This window comes from Chiroxiphia lanceolata, chromosome 12, assembly GCF_009829145.1.
Source record: "Chiroxiphia lanceolata isolate bChiLan1 chromosome 12, bChiLan1.pri, whole genome shotgun sequence".
Classification (NCBI taxonomy): domain Eukaryota; kingdom Metazoa; phylum Chordata; class Aves; order Passeriformes; family Pipridae; genus Chiroxiphia; species Chiroxiphia lanceolata.
The window spans coordinates 2,631,429-2,651,748 of record NC_045648.1 but is presented as its reverse complement, the minus strand read 5'-3'; the positions used below and the strand labels follow the sequence as shown (position 1 = coordinate 2,651,748).

The window sequence follows — 20,320 nt, the reverse complement described above, 5'->3', positions numbered from 1 at the left end:
CCCCAACAGAAGACAGACTTTTTAGAGAGGCTGTTTTCATGCAAATAGCCCTGAATGACAGAAGAACAGAGCATGTGAGCACCTTGCAGAGCCGGGATGCCAGCTACCATGCCAGGGATACCCCATGTGCATAGGAACCATCTCACCCTCTTGGTGATGAAAGCACAACGTGGGTACATGGCAAGAGAACACTGGGAGACTTTCAGAGCATCTTTATGGACAGCAAGGCTCTTACTTCAAGATCATGTTGAGAAGGTCCAGTTGTGCAGGATGCAACACAACAACCAGCCAGAAAAAGCCCTGACACTCTGTGGTACTCCCACACCGACATGTGGCACCATCAATACAAGACTCCTTCAAAAAAAACAACCCAACAGTTACAGGAGGTTCAAGTTCTGCTCTTGCCCCCAATCTTCCTGTAATTTTTGCTCTTTTATAAACATATTATTGTTGTTCCAGTGGGTTGGTTATGTGGGAAGCCTAAGGACAGGGGGGAAGCTGACAGTGACCTGCTCCGTGTATCTAACTTGGAGCGTGAGCCAGACAGCGCTGTCAAAGGGCAAAGAATACACTCTGGAAACAAAACCTCTTTGTTCCTCTAATTTTGTTCCAGTTAAGTCAGTTCAGCTGTTCCATATAACCAGTCAAAAACATTCAGCATTTCCCAAAGTATTTTAAGACTTCAAAGTTGTAGGTTTTATTTTGACAGTTTTAAAGCGCACAGGCTTTTTTTTTCTTTACAGATTTTTTTTTTGCATTAAAAATAAGGCTGTTTAATAAATTAAGCTTTACAACAACCACTGCCGCTCTGCTTTTATCATGGCTTCAATTAAAATACTGTTTCTTCAAGACAGCTAACGGCTTCTGAGAACAAAAAAAACGAGGGTGTTTCACTGAGAATGTTTTCAATAGACTCAATTTGTTAAAACTTGTGATTAAAACTAAACTCCAAGTAGGGCAGGCTCCAAAACCAGGGTTATTTTAAAGTTGCTGATCTGAACTTAAAACTTTCCAGCCTTAAAAAACCATAGTCACATAAAAAGTAAACTCTCCAGCACTCAGCAATGAGGAAAATGTAGGAAAAAGTGACCTCTCCAACACTCACTGATGGGGAAAATATAGGAAAAACAGTTTAGAGCAGTGCCTGGCAGCTCAGCAGAGACAGGAGCTGATCAGGAGCAGCCTGTTCCAGAACAAAACCTTTCTACATAACCCAGGCAACAGATCTGACCTTTTCATCTACAAAAAACACTCAGCCCACCACTGAACTCATTACTGTGGGAGATCTGTCCCTCAAAACTGGGTTTTTTTCCACAGTCCCAGGGCCAAACCTGTGCTGACACCAATTGCCTCCTGTCAGGAAAGTGCTGGAACAGCTCGGGGACAAGACCTGCGCTGAAACCAAACCTGTGTGAACTCTCCCCGCGTAACCTGAGCCTCCCACACCCGCGCTGACATTGTCACCACACTGAGCGGGAGCCAGCCAGCGAGTGAGCGACTCGTGTCTCCGAAAGTAAACAAAAGAGAGTTATAAAAACTAATTAGCTGTTTGTGCTCACTGCTGCTCTTCTCCGCAAAGCTGTGACCGCAGCGAGGACATCTCTGAGGGCTTCTCACCAGCAGCTCTGGGATGGAATGGGCTTGGCCAGCTCCACGGTGCCAGCAGCAAAGGCTGCTAATCCCACAGTTTGGAGGTCAAAGCTCCACTCGCACAGTTCACAGTACAGCCCACAACCAGCTGTGTCAGCACAACTGAGAAAGCAGGATCAAGCAGCCGTGGGGACGACGCTTTTAAGCCTGCGATGCTGCCAAATGCTTCGTATCACAGCCCTGCCTATTTGCATTTCTGCCTTGGGCCCCATCTGTAGCTTCCCATCCATGTAAAAGCTGTCCCCAGGGAGAAGGAAGGCTACTGTCCATTTGTTCAACACATCTCAAGTGCATCCAGCTTCAAATGAAGTAGGTGGTAAAACTCTTTTCCGTGCAGTTCTGTCTCTCTTGTTGTCTGGGGGCAGGGAACACCAGAAATGGAAATTGCTGGTCCAGCAGCTCCAATCAGTCAGAGCCAGGCACCAGTGTGGATCTCGAGTCCTGGCTCTCAGCTCCCAGTCCTCTCAGCCTTCCATGCCAGCACCACATCCTCACCATCGGAAACACTCACTTAATTCTCTCCTCAACTTCCACTTCAGACAAAAGATCCTACAAAGTAGGTCTCCAAATGCAGGATCAGTTAAACCACTTAGCAATAACACACAGGAATAAAATACCTTTAAAATACGGTTACATCCTGTTCCAGAAGACTTAATGGGCAATATTTTTAGCCAGGAATAACCTGAAAACCAGCAGAGACACACTGCAGCACTGAAACTATGTCACTGTAAAGCTATTTCATTACAAGCCACAGCTCTCTTTGCAAAGATTATCTCTTCTAAGAGCCCAGCTATGCTGGTACAAGGTTTTTCAGCAGCTCATGTGTAGGTGTAACACCCCAGTGCCAGGGGGTCCAACCCAATAATATAATCCAGTGCCTCACGTAGGGCAGCCAGAAATGAGCCCGATATACCAGGAAAAAGCTGAGAACTAGGAGAAAGAAACCCATAAGCACAGGAGATGGGTCCCTCTCAACACACGTGTCTCAGCAGAGGTCACTGCAACGACTTGGAGCTGGAGGAGGGCCAGGGCACTGTGCATCTGTCAGGGATCCCACCCAGGCTCCAGGCAGGAATCCTCAGACACATGTCAACCACAAGGCTGCAGGAAGCAGGAGCTGAGACCACCCAAACTGTCACGGCTCTCACTACCTGCAGTGACAAAGTGTCCTGCACAGCTGGCAGAGCTGCAGAGGGAGCACAGACCATTTTCACCACCATCAGCACCTGGAGGTGACACACACACAAGGCAGAGGCAAGGCCAGGCATCTGGCACCTCAACTCGCTTAAGCCTCATGTGAGCAGCTGTGGAAAGCAAAGAGTAGATGAGGTCCAAACCTGGGGCTCAGTAGGATTCAGATATGACAGTGCCAGGCACTGAGAGGACATTGCTGCTCACGTCCAGGGATTTAAACAATTCAGCAGCACCCACAGCAGCTCACTCCCGAAGTCCCTGGCCTGAACACTGCACTCCGACTGCCTGCGAGTCCTGCAAGGCTTGTGAGCTGACAGGGCTGAGGAGAGGCCCCGACACAGCCCCCACCCACCACCTGTGACTCTGAGCAGAGCTGTATCACTCTCTCACTCCCTCGAAAGAGAAAACGAGTCACAGAGACACTCCAAGCAAATGCTGGGGGAGTGAGACCCTGTCTAACTCAGAAGGGCACTGTGAGACTCCAGTGGCTCTCAGGCTCTAGAGAGAAACTCTATATAGCTTTTCTGGAAGCTGCTCTTTCCCACATGAGCCTGGATGAAAGCTGGAGTTAAACACCCATCCAGTCCTTATCTCCTTCGTTAAGAGGACTAGAAGAATCTAAAGTTGGTTACATTATCTCCTACAAGCCCAAACCACTCCTATTTGTTAGAGAATAATAAAGCCATTAGCACTGAGCAATCACACTATTACACTGTTGTTTTACATGACTGTAATTTAACAGTTCCTCACTGTTTGCTTTAGGAAATCTTTTCTTGAAAGGTCTATAAAATTATGAACTCTTGCTCCAGTTTGAAAACATAGGCGTGAGCAGGGATTTCTGTTCCCTAATAAATCACATTCCCCTACGAGTAAACACCAGCTTATAAGAAACATCTTTTGTTTATTGAAAGTAAATGGCATGTGGACACTTTAAACAAAGAGAAGGTGGGAGGCGGAGGGGGACAGACAGATTATGTTTTCCACTTTCATTTTGCCTTGTGTCTAAACAAACAGTTCCTAACAGCTTTGTTTTCCAAACCAACTTTCTCCCAGCTGCTATGTGGAACCACAGAAAGGGAAAGCAATACTCAAGATGTGCAAGGATTACTTGACTTTGCACACTTGTTTTACTCAGCAATCAGTGTTCTGGATATACAAGCCAAAGGGAGGGTTACTGGGAGTGAGAATAGCCTTGGAGAGACTGGTTGGCTTCACAACAGATCAGACCTCTCAGACCATGGAAGGGAGAACCAGCATTTTGCCAAGCTTTTGTGACAGCTCCTGTGCCACCAGAGCCGATCCACTGCCTTCCACCCAGCCACAACCACACAGACATTTGGAAGATGACTCTGAACCAACAGCTTGGAGAGAAGGCCAGAGAAAACAGCTCTTACAGGCCCCTCAGTCACCTGTAGCATCTGAAAACAAACTACCATCCTCCATCCTTCTTGGCCGTGGTTGTGGCTGTTTCCTTAACGTGGGGGCAGCACAGAGATATTGACCCAAAAAGACCCAAGAAATTATACCAGGATGGAGCACACTCTAATGTCTCTGAATTTTTCATCATCTTCAAGATCAAAGATCTTAATCATCAAAGATCTTTCTTATTCCTCCTCCTTCAACTGATGATCAAGGCCTCAAATATTCCCACACTCCTTTTCCTTCCCTTCTTGTTACACACAGTTTAGTGTTACTTAGACCACGTCTGCCTCAGAAGTTCATTACCCACAAGACATGTGGCAACACTTTGATAAAGTTTCAGGGTGGGAATAGCTAGAGTTAATAACAGACCTGTTTCACTCAAACAGCAGAAGATTCCTTGTATCCAAGAATAAATACAAGAGAGGTGCCTCTAGGAGAGACTCACAAATGATGTGAGCACATGGCTCTATCACAGCCCTCACACACCACTGAAACTTCCTATATTTAACCCACCTCCTTTGTAATTAATTACCCATCAGAACACACAAAACTGTGCCACAACCAAAGAGCCCCTCCACAGATGCTGTTTAGTTAAATGGCATATTCTACACAACATTAATCTGCTTTTAGAGTCCTGACAATGAAATAACTTAACCCTAGAAGCTGGACTTTCACAAATATAACCCCAAAAAGGCATTTGCAAGGCCATGGATAGAGTCCACAAGATGGTACCTTCTCACTTACACCACATTCACCCCACCCAGATCTTGCAGGAAAGCACCTGTTCCAGCTGGGAATGTGCAGGAAGCCCGAGCCAGCCCATGCTGTGGGAAGCAAACCCTCTGCATGAGCCCTTTCACGAGGCCTTTTTCTCCCACCACTGTACAGCTGCCACAATAGCAAAGTCTCCCTGACAGCACACGGATATTACTGCTACCCACAGCACAAATGAGATAATTAGGTCAGAAATCTTCAAAGCCCTGCCACTGCCGTGGGTAATGAGATTCTGCAGTTCACCTGAACATAAAAATGGGAGGAGAAGGGCAGGTAAAGCTTCTTCACCAACAGCCTGAAGTCTGGCTGGGAAGCCATCCAGCAAACAGATTAGTCCAGCTTCCATCAAGAGGTCCTTCCAAGCATCCGGGAAGTCCATGTATGAGTACAACCCTTAAAAATCAGGAGCATTCACATGGGAAAACCAGGGGTACAACATATTTGTCAGTAAAACATAAGGTACAAGCAGCCAAACTACCACGTTTTACCCAGTGACAGCCCTTTTATCTTGCTGTGTGCTGGCTTTTTCCTCACAAAAAGGGACCAGATCACACCTCTGTTCTTACCTGAAATGCTATCTTCAAAGAAAAAGGGCAGAGAACCCTTCTACAGGGGTGTCACTTTGGTGACATCCCAAGACACACGCACTCCTCAGACTGAGCTGAAAGCTCTCGCAACAAACAAAATCCCCGGGCATGTATTTGGAACTATTGTACCTTTCTGGTTTTTTAAAGTCAAGCAAAGAGCCTCCCTTGTTTGCTCACATTTTCTTGATAGGTTGGGGTTGAAGTCTGGAGAGTCTCTTCAGGGCAGTGTGTAAAATGCCACAGTACAGAGAAGATACAGAATGGCAAGAACAGCTCTAGTTTCAATCATACCAGGTACCCAAGAAAATACACATATAGACCCTCTTCCTGCTCCTTGTGCTTTCCAGCTCTCTCCAAACAGCCACCCTGTCCCACAGAGCTCCTGCAGCAAGGCCAGGGTGTGCAACTTGTCACTCTGAAAAGACAAGAACCAACTCTCCCACGCTGTATTGGTACAAACTCATCTACCCCCAAAAACATAAGTCAGGCTCATCAAACCCCTGCCAACTCTCCTGCATTTCCCAGGTAATTGCACAAACCATGAATTAATGAGAAATAATGAGCCAGCACACAGGGGAAGAGAAGACAATTCAGAACAGCAACAAAGAGAACTAATGGGCGAGTATGTTTAATAGCTCAGTGCAGACTACTGTCACTGCAGGCCCACTGTCACTGCAGGCCCACATCACCCCAAGAGAGGAGTCATTCTCTGGGAGGACAAGGACACACATACCACCCACACAGCACAGGAACAAAAGGGAAAAAGGTGAGGGGAGCTGAGGCCAGGAGTTAATTTTGCAGAGCACAGACAGCGTGGGCAGTCCAGACAGAGCATCAGACTGTCCAGGCACAGCCCTGTCACCATTCACTGCAGGGTCACAAAACCTTCTGGGCTTCACTGTCTGGCCTGCAGTGTCTGACACCAGCTCCCTCCACGGGTGTGGACCACCCCTGGCTTTATCTGGCCATGTTCTGCTCCTTCTTGTTATCACCTAACCCCCACAGGTATGTTATCAACACAGCCAGCCAGCCTTGCCTGGACAACACCAGATAAGAGGGCAGGTTTGACACGGAAAATAATAAAAGGAGATGCTAAACTATTATGTCAAAGGAATGCTCACAGCTACACAATTCACTGATCTTACCGAGGACCTGATCACCTTGGGACTTTGATCCTCCTGGCCTAACTTCTTACCTAGTCCAGTTTTAAAAGACAGGATCTGGTTGTGATCTGCAAACTCAGTTATCACTGAAAATGCAAAGTGAGCTCTTACAGCTCAGGGATCGTGTTAGGAAAAACAGCAACATAATGCCCAGATCCTTGGCTATGGGGATGCATATGAAGGTGGAGGAAAACAAGGAGCAGTACCACCTTTTGAACATGGTTAGGACTGAGGGTCAGAATGGGTGGAAATCTGCCCTCCCACTTCCAAACTTAAACTTACATCTCTCATAACAACACGAGGAAAATATATTTCATTGCCTATTTCAAAAACCCCTCACACCTACTTGGCTGTTTAATTTCCCAGCATCTACAGTGCATTTACCCACTCTCAGCCCAAGTTTCTCTTCAGAGCACATAAATCTTTCCTTTTTCCAAAGCTGCAGCCAGCTGAAACCTGACAGTTTGAGGACAAAGCAGTAAAAGCCCTGGGTCTACTTCCAAATGGTGAAGGACACGCTTTCCACGCACAGTATCCGAGCAGCAGAATTCCTGTGGGGACCATCACACCACTTTGGGGCCCTCATGGATCAACAGGGGTCCAGGCTTGGCTGTGATGCTTTTCCCTGCCTGTCTCTGGGCTTCTGCTTATTTCACCAAAACACACCTAAAAACAACACTGAGATTTCAGCAAAAACACCCCAGATCACCCACTTCTCTCCACAGTGAGGAGAGTTTTGCCTCTGTGTATCCAACTGCTAGATGAACACTAGAGATGGTGGCTGCTCTGGACCAAGGAATCCAGCCTCATTTATTACTAAAACTAGATTTATTCCATTAATCTAGACTAATTATTGCTGCTCCTCTTTTAATGAGGTCTGTTGTGCCTCAGCACGTAACACCAGCACAGGAGAAATCCTCATCTTCATAACCAGGCAATTTTGGGCCTCTTTGAGCAGCTCCTTCTCCAGTGTAAGAAGCAAACGATGAGAATGATGCCTCTTCCAGAGAGCCAGTTTCACTTTAGGGAAGGCTGGGTGATCATTCTCACGTTCAGCCTTACAAAATCTCCTTGATCCAACTTTTACTACTGTTGAGCAGGGATTAACATTAATTGAGCCCACCCTGTATTAGCCAGGGATTATTTGTTAGTCACCAGCCTATAATCACTTGCATTTTCCAGCAGAGACCTTCACATCACTCAGATAGCTCGCAGGATAATCCCAGTCACATTTTTAATGAAATCTACATAAAAACACACATCCACACCGTCATCTTCCCTCTTCCAAAATACACAGTTAGTTCAGCTTAGGAAATGTCATAAAAATGAGTTCTGTCAAATTTCTAGTCTAACAAGTTTCTGGTGAGAAGAAAATATTCCCTAGGAGGGCAGCATTTTTTAAACCTCACAAACTTTAAAATACACAAATAAATATTCAGGAATTTTCATTTACAGGCCTGCACATACCACATACCAGCTTAGCCTTTCTCTTTAAAATCCCTATGGAAGTTACACACACGTGCCCCATCCTGATGCTTCCTCTGGTTTCCCGCGTGTGAGGGTCCTGCTGCAACACCCAAAATCTGCCTCAGTAACAGCTTGGCTGCTCAGCAAAGAGACACTCAGAGCTTAAAGGTTTCTTTATTTTTCCCTCTGCTTGGCTCTGATCCCACCACATCTGGAAACCCACATCCAGCACTTGCTGCCTGAGCTGAACAGCAGCTCTGCACTGAGCTGTGAGGGAACAGGTGCCCCCAGGGAATTGCAGGGTCTAAATCCAAGAAATCAGGCTCTGAATTGAAGTAGTAAGAGATTTCCCCAGCTGAGCAAACACCAACTGCAGTAACCCAGGGCTTACTTATTAGTGTCAGCTACAGAAGGGCAAGATTAGGGATGGAAAACAGGTGAAAAACTCAAGGACCTGCACGTACTTGGCTTAGTAAAGAGCAGGTTACAGGAAACGTGGTCAGTGTACACATCCTCACAGGGAGGCTTTTCATACCTGAACCTGTCTTCACACACTCCTATAAACCCCAGTAAGGTAAACTCAGACTGAAGGTGCCCAGCGCTGAGCAAGGACACCAAACCAGCTTCCCGAGGGGCTGAGATGGACAAGCACCCACAGGAAATGTTTGAGTCAGAAGTGGATGTTGCTTTTTAAGAGATGCTCTTGTTCAAGCACAACTATTAAACCTGGAACAAGGAACATGCTCAGCTTCCCACAGCACACACGACGCAGCACAGCCTCGCTCGCCTTAAAACATTCACAACTACCCAAGTGCCTTGACTGGTGTAAAAAACAAAGAATGAGAAGAATTATCTGACAGCTCAGCCTCGTGCCTGGAAGCTGAAGTGCTGCTGAAGCCTTTCACCCCTCACTTAACTCCTCTGCTGCTAAACAGCAAATCCTGGCAGCAGCCACAAGCGTGAAGTAAATGGGAAGCTCTTCTCTGCCAGCAGCTGGGAGAAACTTCCTTCTCTCCCCGCTCTGCACGTAAAGAAAACCCCACAATAGCACTTGTGGTGGTGCTGCCAGCCAGATTTTCCACTGACAGACTCTTGAGGAAAGCCTCCAGATACGAAGCCTGCTCCTGAGGACCCTCTTCAAGCGGATGACATTTGACTTTGGGAACGTATGGCTCATCTTCTCGAGGAAAGGTTCCCTTTGTTTTCAGTACAGAGAGAAGAGTACAAAGGGAAAGAAAGAAAAGTTGCATTTACTGTGACCTAGGGGACACAGAGCTAAATAATTTTGATCAATATTTTGATTTCTCTGACAAAAGCAGCAATCAGCACTGACACAAACAACTGCTTAGCAAGCTGGGGGGGCACCAGGGGTAAATCAAACCAGAGTTTGAAGATACTTATCTTTCCATCACAATTGCCACCAATGACAGTAATTTACATGGCTAATAGGCAGCATTATGTTTACAAAACCATTCTTGGGAGGGAGAATCTAAACAAATTTTGCCAGCCCAGCAAAGGAGCTGGTGTTGGATCAGATGCTGAGATTCTTTTTCCCTTTTTATCTTATCCGAGTGCATTTTGCCAGGATGCCTTGCTATGGAACAACACACAGTGCCTTCATAAGCGTCTTCTCAAGCCACACAGACCTGTGGAGCACATGATCACCCTCCTGTGACAGCCTGAATTCTCCAGCAGCAGGGCTGCCTGAGCCTCTGTGACAAAGGGAAGTACCTATCAAAGTAGGAAACAAGGGAGCCAAGCCGGCAGCCCCAGCTCCTCCACCCCATGCCACACTGGTACCCCCCCGCTGAAGATAACCCCAAACAAGCCCCAGAACCTCCTACACAACCCTTATCTCCCATACAGGGGCAGGTCCCATCCCCAAACCATGTGCTAAAACCCTCCCATCAGCCTGAACATCTGCTAATTCTCTGCCCTCCCCAATCCTTGTTCTGTTTTTCTTTTTTTTTTTTTTTTTGGCTCCCTGTCTCTTACTTACAAGCTCTCCCAAGGCTTTGCCAGGAGTCAAACAGAAAAGTGGGACTGGTAGGACACAGAAATGGGCTGCAACTGGCCCAGTCCCTCTGGGTCAACATGACGAAAAGGACTATGGTTATCATTCCTTTAAGGCAGTACTGGTATTTCCAGAAAGGTAAGAGCACATCACATCACCACTATAAGGAGCACAGTGGAGTTTTTCGCTAGACCATGAGCCAAAAAAAGGCACAAAAAAGGGACAAAGACTTCCAAAAGAACATAAAAGCTTTCTCAGTTGCAACAACAAACAAACAAATATTGCAATAACAAACAAACAAATGGAAGGACTTAGTGAATATATGACTAGTTTTCTTATAAAATCAGAGAAAATTCCACCCTTGTCTGGAAAATACAGGTACCCACTTTGCAGTCATATCCAACAGCCAGCCAAGAGCCACAGAGAAGACAGTCCTGCCTTAAGAGCAAAATCTGAGGTAATTTTAGAACGTGTAAGCACTGATGATGCTTCTGAAAAAGAAGATTTATCAAATCCCTGAGTGCATGAACAGAGTGGTTTTGCCAAAACCCTCAGTGTATCCGCACAACAGGGCATGAGAAATCCATCCCATTAAGTAATGACCTTTTGGTCACACCAATTAACTTGATCATCTATTGACAGTCAATTTAGAAACGATCAAGGATGCACATTTCCCAGCACAGACAGTGAAACAGAAAGCAGGACCTTATCACATCCCCGCTGCCAGCCTGGCATCGCTTCTGCATCCCAGTTTGCTCCACATCTCTGCAAGTTCTGCCATCCCAGCACCATTTTAACAGTTTAATTTCCCAAAGTCTTGCATTTAACAAGGTGCTAAGCCATCCCAACTCCAAAAGGAATGTGGTTCAAAGATCAGAGCAGGAAATGGGAACAGGGAAGTCACTCAGAACAAGGGAAAGGGCCACAGCAGACTGTGCACAAATGCAACACTGCACGCACTAGATTTTAATTCTCCCACCAATTTGGGCTGAGAGCAAGCCTTGGGGATGCTCACATTTCATTAACACACCTTAAATATTAACGACCTGTCCTCAAGAAATCCATGAGAGATCTGAAAAAAAAAAATTAAAATATGAAAAAAAAAAAGGAAGGGATAGAATAAACCAGGTTATTCAACAGCTCAGCTGGATTTAATACGGCAGTAACAGGCAATTGCGTTTAAAATGCTGATAAAGATTTTTAAATTATTTCAGAACATCTGATATGAAAGTTTCCCTGGAATACAGTAATTGCTTATCATAACCACCACAAAGTATGTTTATTACCCACGGAGATAAGACACAGCAGCTGCTGGACTTCTCAGATAAAGCAAGCCCATATCAGAGCAGCAGGATTCCATGGATTAGGAGCAGGAGAGGATCTGAGTGAAACACAGACACCAAAGGGCATCAGTGACATGAAGGAAAACACGTCCAGGAGAGAAGCTCCACAACCTCCACGCTCTCAAAGTGTCCTGACACCCACACACAAGACAGTGTTAGCTCAAACAAGGCTGATGGCACCTGGCTGGGCTCCAATAGGGAATTTCCCTTCTCAGCAGCTGCAGTTCCAGCAGATATTTACCCTTCTGCAAGGAAACACTCATCAGCTCTTCCTCTCCATTGAAGGCTCCATTACTTTTCAGAATTAGGAGATTCAACCGTGTTTCAAGGATGACTTCAGCATATTCAAAGCCAGACAAACTAAAAGCTCTTCAGACTTCCCCCACATCTGGTGGGGGTTTAGCAGCTCTGTAGGGGCTGTGTGAAAACACAGGTCAACCCTGCTTTCTGTGAAGATGGCAGATTCAGTGTTAGCAACTGTGGATCCTCTCACCAACAAGCTGTTAAGTCAGAAAAGCACAAGCAGAACTTGGAGGTCCCTTATGGGATTTAATAAATGCAAGAAGGGTAATTGGAGTGATGGTGTTCTTTGTGTTTACAGTGTGCAACAGCATCTCCTGCCCAGCAGAACAAATGGGGAAACTGAGGCAGAGACAGCAAGTGACCATCACAAAGACATTGGAAAGAGTCAAAGTCCTGTGTTTGGGAAGTGCTTTCCCAAGAAGAGAGGAAAGCAAAAGAGTCACCAAGCCTTGTGACATGAACACTGGTGTGATCATAAAACAACAGCGTGTTTTACAGCAGAAAAGACTCCAAAAATAAACAAGTGTCTACAAGACTTGAGATAGTGATTTCCTGCAGCTTTGTGTGCTGTGAGTGGATTGCCCTGTCCCACCCAAACAAGGTGCACCACCTGCTCAAAGCTCTACCGGCAGCTGAGGCACTTCAGGTTCCTTCCCGGGTAGGTTTGTTGGTGCCTCTCCTTCAGCCCATGCAGAAACTGCATTTCTTTCCTCTATTTGGTTGCTTATTTTCAAAAACCCTAAGTTCTCCATATTCAAACCAGTTGTGACTGACCAGCAGGTCCAGAATTACTGGGAAAAGAAAAGGGAGATGGACAGACAACCAGATGGCACAATGACAGCTCTTCTCCTTCAAAAACCAGGCTAAAAATACTGTAGAAAAGCGGGTCCAGTTCTTCTCCAGAAAGTAACAAAATTGCACCAGAGTTGATTTTGGCCCAACATGCACTTGGCAAATACTGATAACAGGGATTTACCATATCCCCTCTAGTATTACAGCTGACTATAAAACAAACATTTGCTTCCTACTGATAACAAAATGACTATGATCACTCAGGGTTTGTAAAGGTTAGGGTTTCTCTGTCACCCAAGGCAGGCCTGTAATTCCCAGTGTCCAAGCAAAAAATCCCCTATGTGTAACACTGGCTTCAGTTTTCCCTCAGGTACCCACTCACCTCATGCAGAGATACAGTTTGGGATGGATTCCAGCAACAAATTACAATCAGATTAAATATTAATTCCCATCTTAATTATATAACCATGACTAGGCTTAATGGCCTTGCAGCCATTTAAACAGGAGAGGAGCGTGTAAATGGTGCAAAGCAACATCTCTCATGCTGCAAATGCCCAGACTCGTTCACAGGCACCTGGATTTTTTCCCTGGGAGAACAGCCAGCCTTTGGGAAAGCAGCTCCGAGGGAGGTAAGAATTCAAATCATCTGGCAAGCAACATGGGACCAGAAGTCAGAAATCCATGGGACAGCCCAGCACCTTGTCCTCAGGATAGCTGTACACTAGAGTGACAAAGATCACATATATGCTGAGCATTTATTGATGGATTACATTCTCAGGGATGGATTTCATCCTCTCCACACCTCTGACAGAGAGGAACATCTCTACATTTGTCTAAAGATGGGCCATGAGGATCCCAGGGCCCAGCATCACAGTGGGCACTCAGGTGAGATGTCCTGTGATGCAACCCCCAGCCCAGCTGTTCCCAAAATCATGTGGCCCTGGTGCCTCTGTGCTGTCCCACAGAAGCTGCCGCCAGCTCCAAACCAGGCTGCACACAGGGAGAATCGTCTCCCTTCATCCCCAGGAAAGGCAGATTGCCTGACATTTTCCAATTCTTACTTGCACCCGAGGTGGCTCAGGCACCAGTATCAGTCACCCACCCCCGTGGGGCCCCTGCAGCACATCAAACCTGCTGCAGCTGCCGGGAGAAACTCTGCTGCAAAAGAGGGGGGAGATGCCTGAAAACGAGCAGGTCCTGCTTCACTTTGGACTTCAAGGTAGTGAAAGGAGAGGGCATTAAAAAAAAAAAGAAGGAAAAGCTAGGGAAAACCAGAACCAAGCCTGAGCTGTTTCTCCTTCAGGCTCACACACCAGAAGAGAAACAGTGAAATGCCAGCAGGAACATTCCCCACTTTGGAGCAGCCTGTCACAACAGCCCCAGCAAGCTCCGGTGGGAGAGACCTGCCCCTGGAAATGGGATACAGGCAAACCCTCGCTGTGCACACAAGGTTTGGCACTGCCAGTGCCCCCCATTTCTTGGGGGCCACAGGAAACATCTCGTCCCTGCATCACCCATCCCCTGGACCGGTGACACTGCAATGCCACGGGCACAGGGCCGGCGGATCCGCAGGCAGGTGACAGCGATTCCCAAACAACTGGAATGCTGGCTTCCCCGGAACAGGCACTCAGCAGGCAGAGGGGTCATGCTGCCAAGGAGAACGTAACAGGAAGGATAAAACAAATCACGGCTCAAGTAAGGTGATGTTGAAAAAGGAAATCTGTTCCATAGCAAAAGGACTCAACCACAAACCCAAATGACACAAACCCAGATGGATTTCAGCTGATCCCTCAGATGGAAAGCTCAGCCCACTTCCCATCAACACGTTCCCTGCAGAGAGCCCCAGGGAATGGCACCGGCACAACCCCCTTGCCGGAGTCAACTGGAGAGGGGTTGTTTCGTGGTTGTTTTTTTTCCTTAAATACTTTCCTGCTACTGCAGGGAGAACAGGCTCAAAGTCAGACAGCAGAAGGCTTTCAAAAACACTGGATCACATCCCCAGCAAGTGCCACTGCTTCCATCAAGTCCAGAGGGGGGGAAGGTTTTCCACTCTACTTCTCTCTTAGGTACTCCATACCCAGTGAGGTTTGAACTTTGGATGAAAACACATGGGCTTTGGGATCAAACACAGACTTTCCCAAAACCATTTCAACTCTCTGCCAAATTAATTTCATATTGAAACAAGTCCATGTTTTTCTTTTCAGAATCAAACCCACCTGTTGGAAAGCACATCCGCATGTACCAAGCGGCACGTCCAGGGACTGCACGGACGCACTCCCTCCCTCCCTACACAAGATGTGGCCCATTGTTAGAAAACAAACAGAAACAATTTTCACTTGTTTCCTAATTGCTCGCAAAAAACCGAGAAGCCACAACTGTAAATTCCCACAAAGCATTTGAACTTTTCTCGTTGAAGTGGGTTTGGAAAAACAACATCCACTCCACCCCCCCCATTTTTTCTGGTTTGTTTTTTTTTTTTTTTTAAAGATCATTGTTCTCGATTACAAGCCTCGGGATCCACTTAGCTGGAGATGCAGCTCCCACCCAGCCCAGCTGCTGGTGGGGTCAGAGCTTGCCATCCATCCAGGAAAACCCACAAGCACTGGTGACAATGGCCCATTTACATGTACCGTTATTCACCTCTATCACAGCACCTATGTAGACTCATAACCTACTCCTTTTACAGCAGCTCACAATGTTCTGAAGAAAAAGAAAGAAAACAACCCTGCAGCCATCCACGTGCTGTTATTATGCTCTGCCGAACCTGAATGCATCATAAAAGGAATAAAAATGTACAATGACATAGGGATGGTTCCTCCACCACAAGTAACCCATTTAGGAGGGATTTTAAATGAGAGCAAGTCCACATCTCACGTTTTTCAGAGTGACTCTGCCAGCCTACATCTTCGTGCATGCACAGGGAATGAACTGTGCACACCAAGGTCCACAGTTTGACTGACCCTCGGTGCAAACTTCGACAGCAACCGCAGAAAGTCCCAAATGTGCCCGGCGGCCGTGTACGTGTGTCCCCGCACGGAGCCCTTTGCGTAACCATTGCAAAACTCGGGCACGAGGAGCGTGGCTACCCCTGGGTCACTTCCTTGACCAACGGGACATCTGCCTGGCCACACATTCTGTGCCAGCGGCAGCGAAGCGAGGGGCAGTGAGGGTCCCCACCAGACACACCGGGGCCTGCTCTGGCCACGCCACGCCGGACAAGCGCTTCATCCCCAGCCAGCCTGGCACGGCCACTGTCCCTCCGGAGGGAACTTGCCACTGTCCAGGCACAGACCGGGGGACGCTGCTGCTGGTCCACTGCCCCCGCCACTGAGGGGGGGCCCTGTGTGGAGTGTCACCCTCCAAATGAGAGGGTGTCACCCCCAGGGTCACCCTCCAAAGGTGATCCCAAAGGAGGCACCATCCAGGCACGGGTTGAGGCCACGGGCGCAGCTGTCGCCCGACTCGGGAGGAAAGAAGGGGATGGGGGAGAGAGGGGGGAATGGCCACGGAGGGACGGGACGGTCACTGAAGGGGGGAAAGGGTGACTGTGGGAGAATGGTCACTAAGCGGGAGAGAGGGCTGGTACAGGGGGTGAGAACCAGCAGTGCGAGGGTCCCGTCCGGGCAGCCCACCCCGCGGAACCGCCCGCTGCCCGAGCGAGGGCAGGTGGCACCGCAGCCGCCCGCGGGCTGGGGGGCACCGACCCCTTCCTTCACTCTCTCCCTCCCACCCTCCTTCCTTCCCCTCCTCACTCACCTTGCACGGCCAGGACGGCGAGGGCGGAGAAGCAGAGACAAAGCAGCAGGTCCTCCAGCGCCATGTAAGCCCCGCCGGGCGCCGGGAGCAGGGGCCGCCGCATCTACGAGGGGAGCGCGCTCTCCCGCCGCCCCACCGCCATCTTGTGCGAGCGCCCCGGCCCCAGCCCCAGCCCCGCGCTGCCCGCCGGGCCCCGCTGCCGGGGGCGGCCCTGGGCTGCCGCTGCTCCGCCTTTGTGAGCGGCCCGGCCGCCCCTCCGAGGGGCTCCTCCCGCCGCCCGGCAGCGCCCGCACCAACAGGTTGCTGCCAGCCCGGGCGGGGGGAGCGGCCCCGCTCGCTGAGGCGGGGGGGGGGGGGGGGATGGACGGCAGGTGCGGGGCTCCTCCGCCCGCCGGCAGCTCCGCAAGCCGCAAACATTTATAACATTTTATGTGTGTTTTTTAATTAATTTCACACACACACATATCTCTTTAGGCTTTTTCCCCCGGTTTTGCCACGCGTGAGTGTGGAGGGCACCGCGCAGCACGCAGCCGCCGCGCTCCACTCACGGTGCTGCCCGGGGACGCCTCGGCCGGTCCCGCTCCCTCAGGGAGGAGGGCACGGCAGGTGCGGAGCTCCGCCGGCGGCTCCACAAGCCACAAGCATTTATAACATTTTATGTGGGGTTTTTAATTAATATTTCCCTCAAACTCTTTAGTTTTTTTTCCAGTTTGGCTACGGGTGAGCGCGGAGGGCACCGCGCCGCCCGCAGCCGCCGCGCTCCCCTCACGGTGCCGCCTCAGCGGCCCTGCTGCCCGTCGGTGCTGTCGGGGCTCCCCGCGCTGACCACCGGGCTGGGCAGCGGAGGGAATCGGACACCAGAGACCGCATCGCCATCGCTTTGCTGAGGCTCAGTCTCGAGGCACAGCTCCTCCGGGTGTTGTCGTTCATTGGGCGTCAAAGCCTAGCCTGTTCTGCTCAGCTGTCTGTAAAAATAAAGCAAATAAAATCCACGGTGTGGCACGTGTGCACCCCATCACTGCAGAGGGAGGCAGGACCCCTCCACCAGCCCAGCTCATCTCCATGAGGCAGGGAGATGAGAGATGGAGCTCAAAGTTGCTGCCCCCGGCTTGGCTTGGCTGGGTCCCAGACACGAAGTCCACACACCCATAAAGCCACAGGTGCAGGTTTGGTCCTGAGAGAAAGTGACACCAAGACCTTTCTTTTGGCACATGGCACCGAACACCAGGGCAGCCGCATTTGGAGCGGGTCTGCTTTGGCCTCCGAAGGGAGATGAAGCTGCCCCGTGCACCAGGATGTTTTATCACAGCGGGGTGGAATGTGGAGAGGGCTCCAGCTATGCGGAATATTAAAAAAGAAACCTTTTTAATCCAGATCCTCCTATTTATTAGCTTATATAATGAGCTATAAAAACTTAAATGAAACCAGAAAGGCTGCGTGGAGGGAAGCAGGTTTCCTGTGAGTGATGCAACTCTAAGTTTGTACTTGGCACTGTCAGCACAGACAAGCCCTGGGAGGCAACAGCCCCCTGTTCTGGACAGATGTACAGGGAGGCTTTGCCCAGCATCAGGTGGACACTCACAGCACACCTTGCTGGGAAGGAGGGTAAAAAGGACACAGCAAATCCACCAACCCCATTGCTGCACCATCCATTTGCTCACCTCCCTGCGGAAAGAAAAGGGGATAGTAATATCCACACTCCCTTCTGCCCTACTCCAGCATGGAGGTAAAGATTAACAATATCCACAAACCATCCTTTCTCTCTGGGCCTTTCCCACTTGCTCCTTTCTGTGTGAGGTGGTTTTAAGGCTGCTGTCAAATTGCTTTAAGTAGGCTGTAAAGGAATATCTCCTTGTGCCTGTCAGGGGTTTCTTTCAGACACAGCTCTGCCCTTTTTTCCTCAAATCCCAGACATTTCTCCCTCCCTTTAAGCAAGGAAGACTTTACCTTGCAGTCAGGCAAGTCTAGGGTAATATAAATAATGAAAATTGCTAATGGTCTACACGCTCTGGCTAAGGGCACCTGCCTGTGTTAAGGTGTTGATCCAGCTCCATGTCAACAGGTCGGGGTTGGAATCAGCCACCAGCTTTGAAAGACCCAGGTCTAACTCCTGCCTTAGCTCTCTGATATTAGTGTTACTTGATTCCTCTGTGGCACCTCTCTGTCTTCCCACATGTCTGTGGAAACAGGAACGAAACCAGCATTTCAACAAACCCAAGCTTGCAACGTATATTCCTTGAATATCTATCCCCATGGAAAAGAAAAAAAAGATGACTTGGCAAAGAGCCCCTGAGCTGAGAAAGCAGCAGTAACATCACCCAGAGCACCAGCTCCTTCACACTGCCAACACCTGTGCTCTGCAGGAGTGACACCAAGTCTGCTCACAGAGGTGAAATCACTTCCTGTGGCACTCACAGAGGGAGAGCCTGGAGAAAAAGTCACTTTGTAGATTTGGGAAGGAGTGGATAACTCCCTGGCTGTCAGTCTGTAAAGAACAAAGTGACAGCAGCCCTGCCAACAGAAGGGACATTCCTTCCCTGGATAATGGCATTTCTGCCCTAATACTTAGAGCGGCAAAAGCCCCCATTTATGTGCTGCAGACTCCCCAGCGTTCCCATTCCTGCCCATGAGGAGTTTCTTTCTGCCTTTCAATAGCTGCAAACTTCTGATACTTTGAGAGAAGAAAGTGTGACAGGCAGAGCAGCAGCAGTAAGTGGCAGGTGTTTGTAGTTCAGCCTTTTGTTCCCCCTTTAAGAGACATTATTTCTGTGCTCCAAAAATTTTTTGGTGAGTCAGGTGTATGGACAGTACATATCTCTGTTTGTTTGAGATCCCAGGAATAACAGCTAACTAGAGAAATCCAGCAAAAGCTGCTATAAATTTGTTTAGATCAGCAGGCATTTTGAACATCCAGGGACACATTTTTAGGGTGTAAAGTCCCATTTCAAGGGCCAAAACCCTCATTTTTAGGGTTTTCCCATTCATCCAGCCTGTAGCCAAGGGGGTATCCATGCTTTTGAAAGGCTGGTGTAGTGCAAGAGGCCTCGGAGCCCAGCAGCATGTGTTACAGAGAGATCTGAACCAGAATTTCTCCGGGCTCTGGATCCAAACCCACACTAAGCAGCCCATGTCCACTTCCATGTAGAATTCAAAATATGTGAGTCTATATGTGAGTCTAATTGTGGAAGATACTAAACAAATGCAGGTAAAAACCAAGGCTTGCTAAACAAAAAGACCCCCTAAAATAAAAGAACAATAGCGGGAAAGCTGTTTCAGAGAGAGAGCAGTGAGGAGCAAGAAGATTCACAGCTTAGGTACTTTCTCTCCCAAGCAGGATTAAACTTCCCAGTCTCAAACACAGCCTTACTCTGGTTTCTGCCTATCCTGACTCCAGACAGGGCTGCAGTGCTGAGGTTGACATTTTATGACTGATTTAAGCTGCTCTAATTACCAGAAGAGTTGGCTGCTCTTTCCTTTGTGACAGCATTAGTGCTTGAATGAGCCTGGAGCTGGACAGAGGAAAGGATGGTGCTGAAAACTTAATTGGCGACAACAATAACAACAAAATAAGTCCCCCGCTCCAGCTCCCCATGCAATCACCCAAGAGTTAGTGCCAACACAAGGAAAGCCACAGGAATTTACAGACAGAGGCAGGAGGAAGCTTTCAACAGCAGCACAAAGCTGGATCAGCTCAAACTCATTGCAAAACTGCAACCTTGGTATTCCCAGAAAGGGAGTCTCTCGGGGAACTTCACCACCAGGACTCGCTTTGTTCTCAGACTTCTTCTGGTCTGGCAGCAACTTTGGCGCTGGAAGGAACGTTGACTTCCAGACGAGGAAAGTGGCGGTAGCCTC

At 48.5% G+C, this 20,320-nt stretch overlaps 1 protein-coding gene across 1 annotated transcript in view; it reads right to left on the bottom strand.

The window, feature by feature from the left end:
* Positions 1-16,621, bottom strand: part of IGDCC4 (immunoglobulin superfamily DCC subclass member 4) — an 89,251-nt gene extending 72,630 nt beyond the window's left edge. The window contains exon 1 of the mRNA XM_032700162.1: positions 16,466-16,621. Coding sequence (XP_032556053.1) covers positions 16,466-16,568 — 103 coding nt within the window. The 5' untranslated portion in view covers positions 16,569-16,621. The remainder of the gene's footprint in view (positions 1-16,465) is intronic.
* Between the last annotated feature and the right edge of the window lie 3,699 nt (positions 16,622-20,320).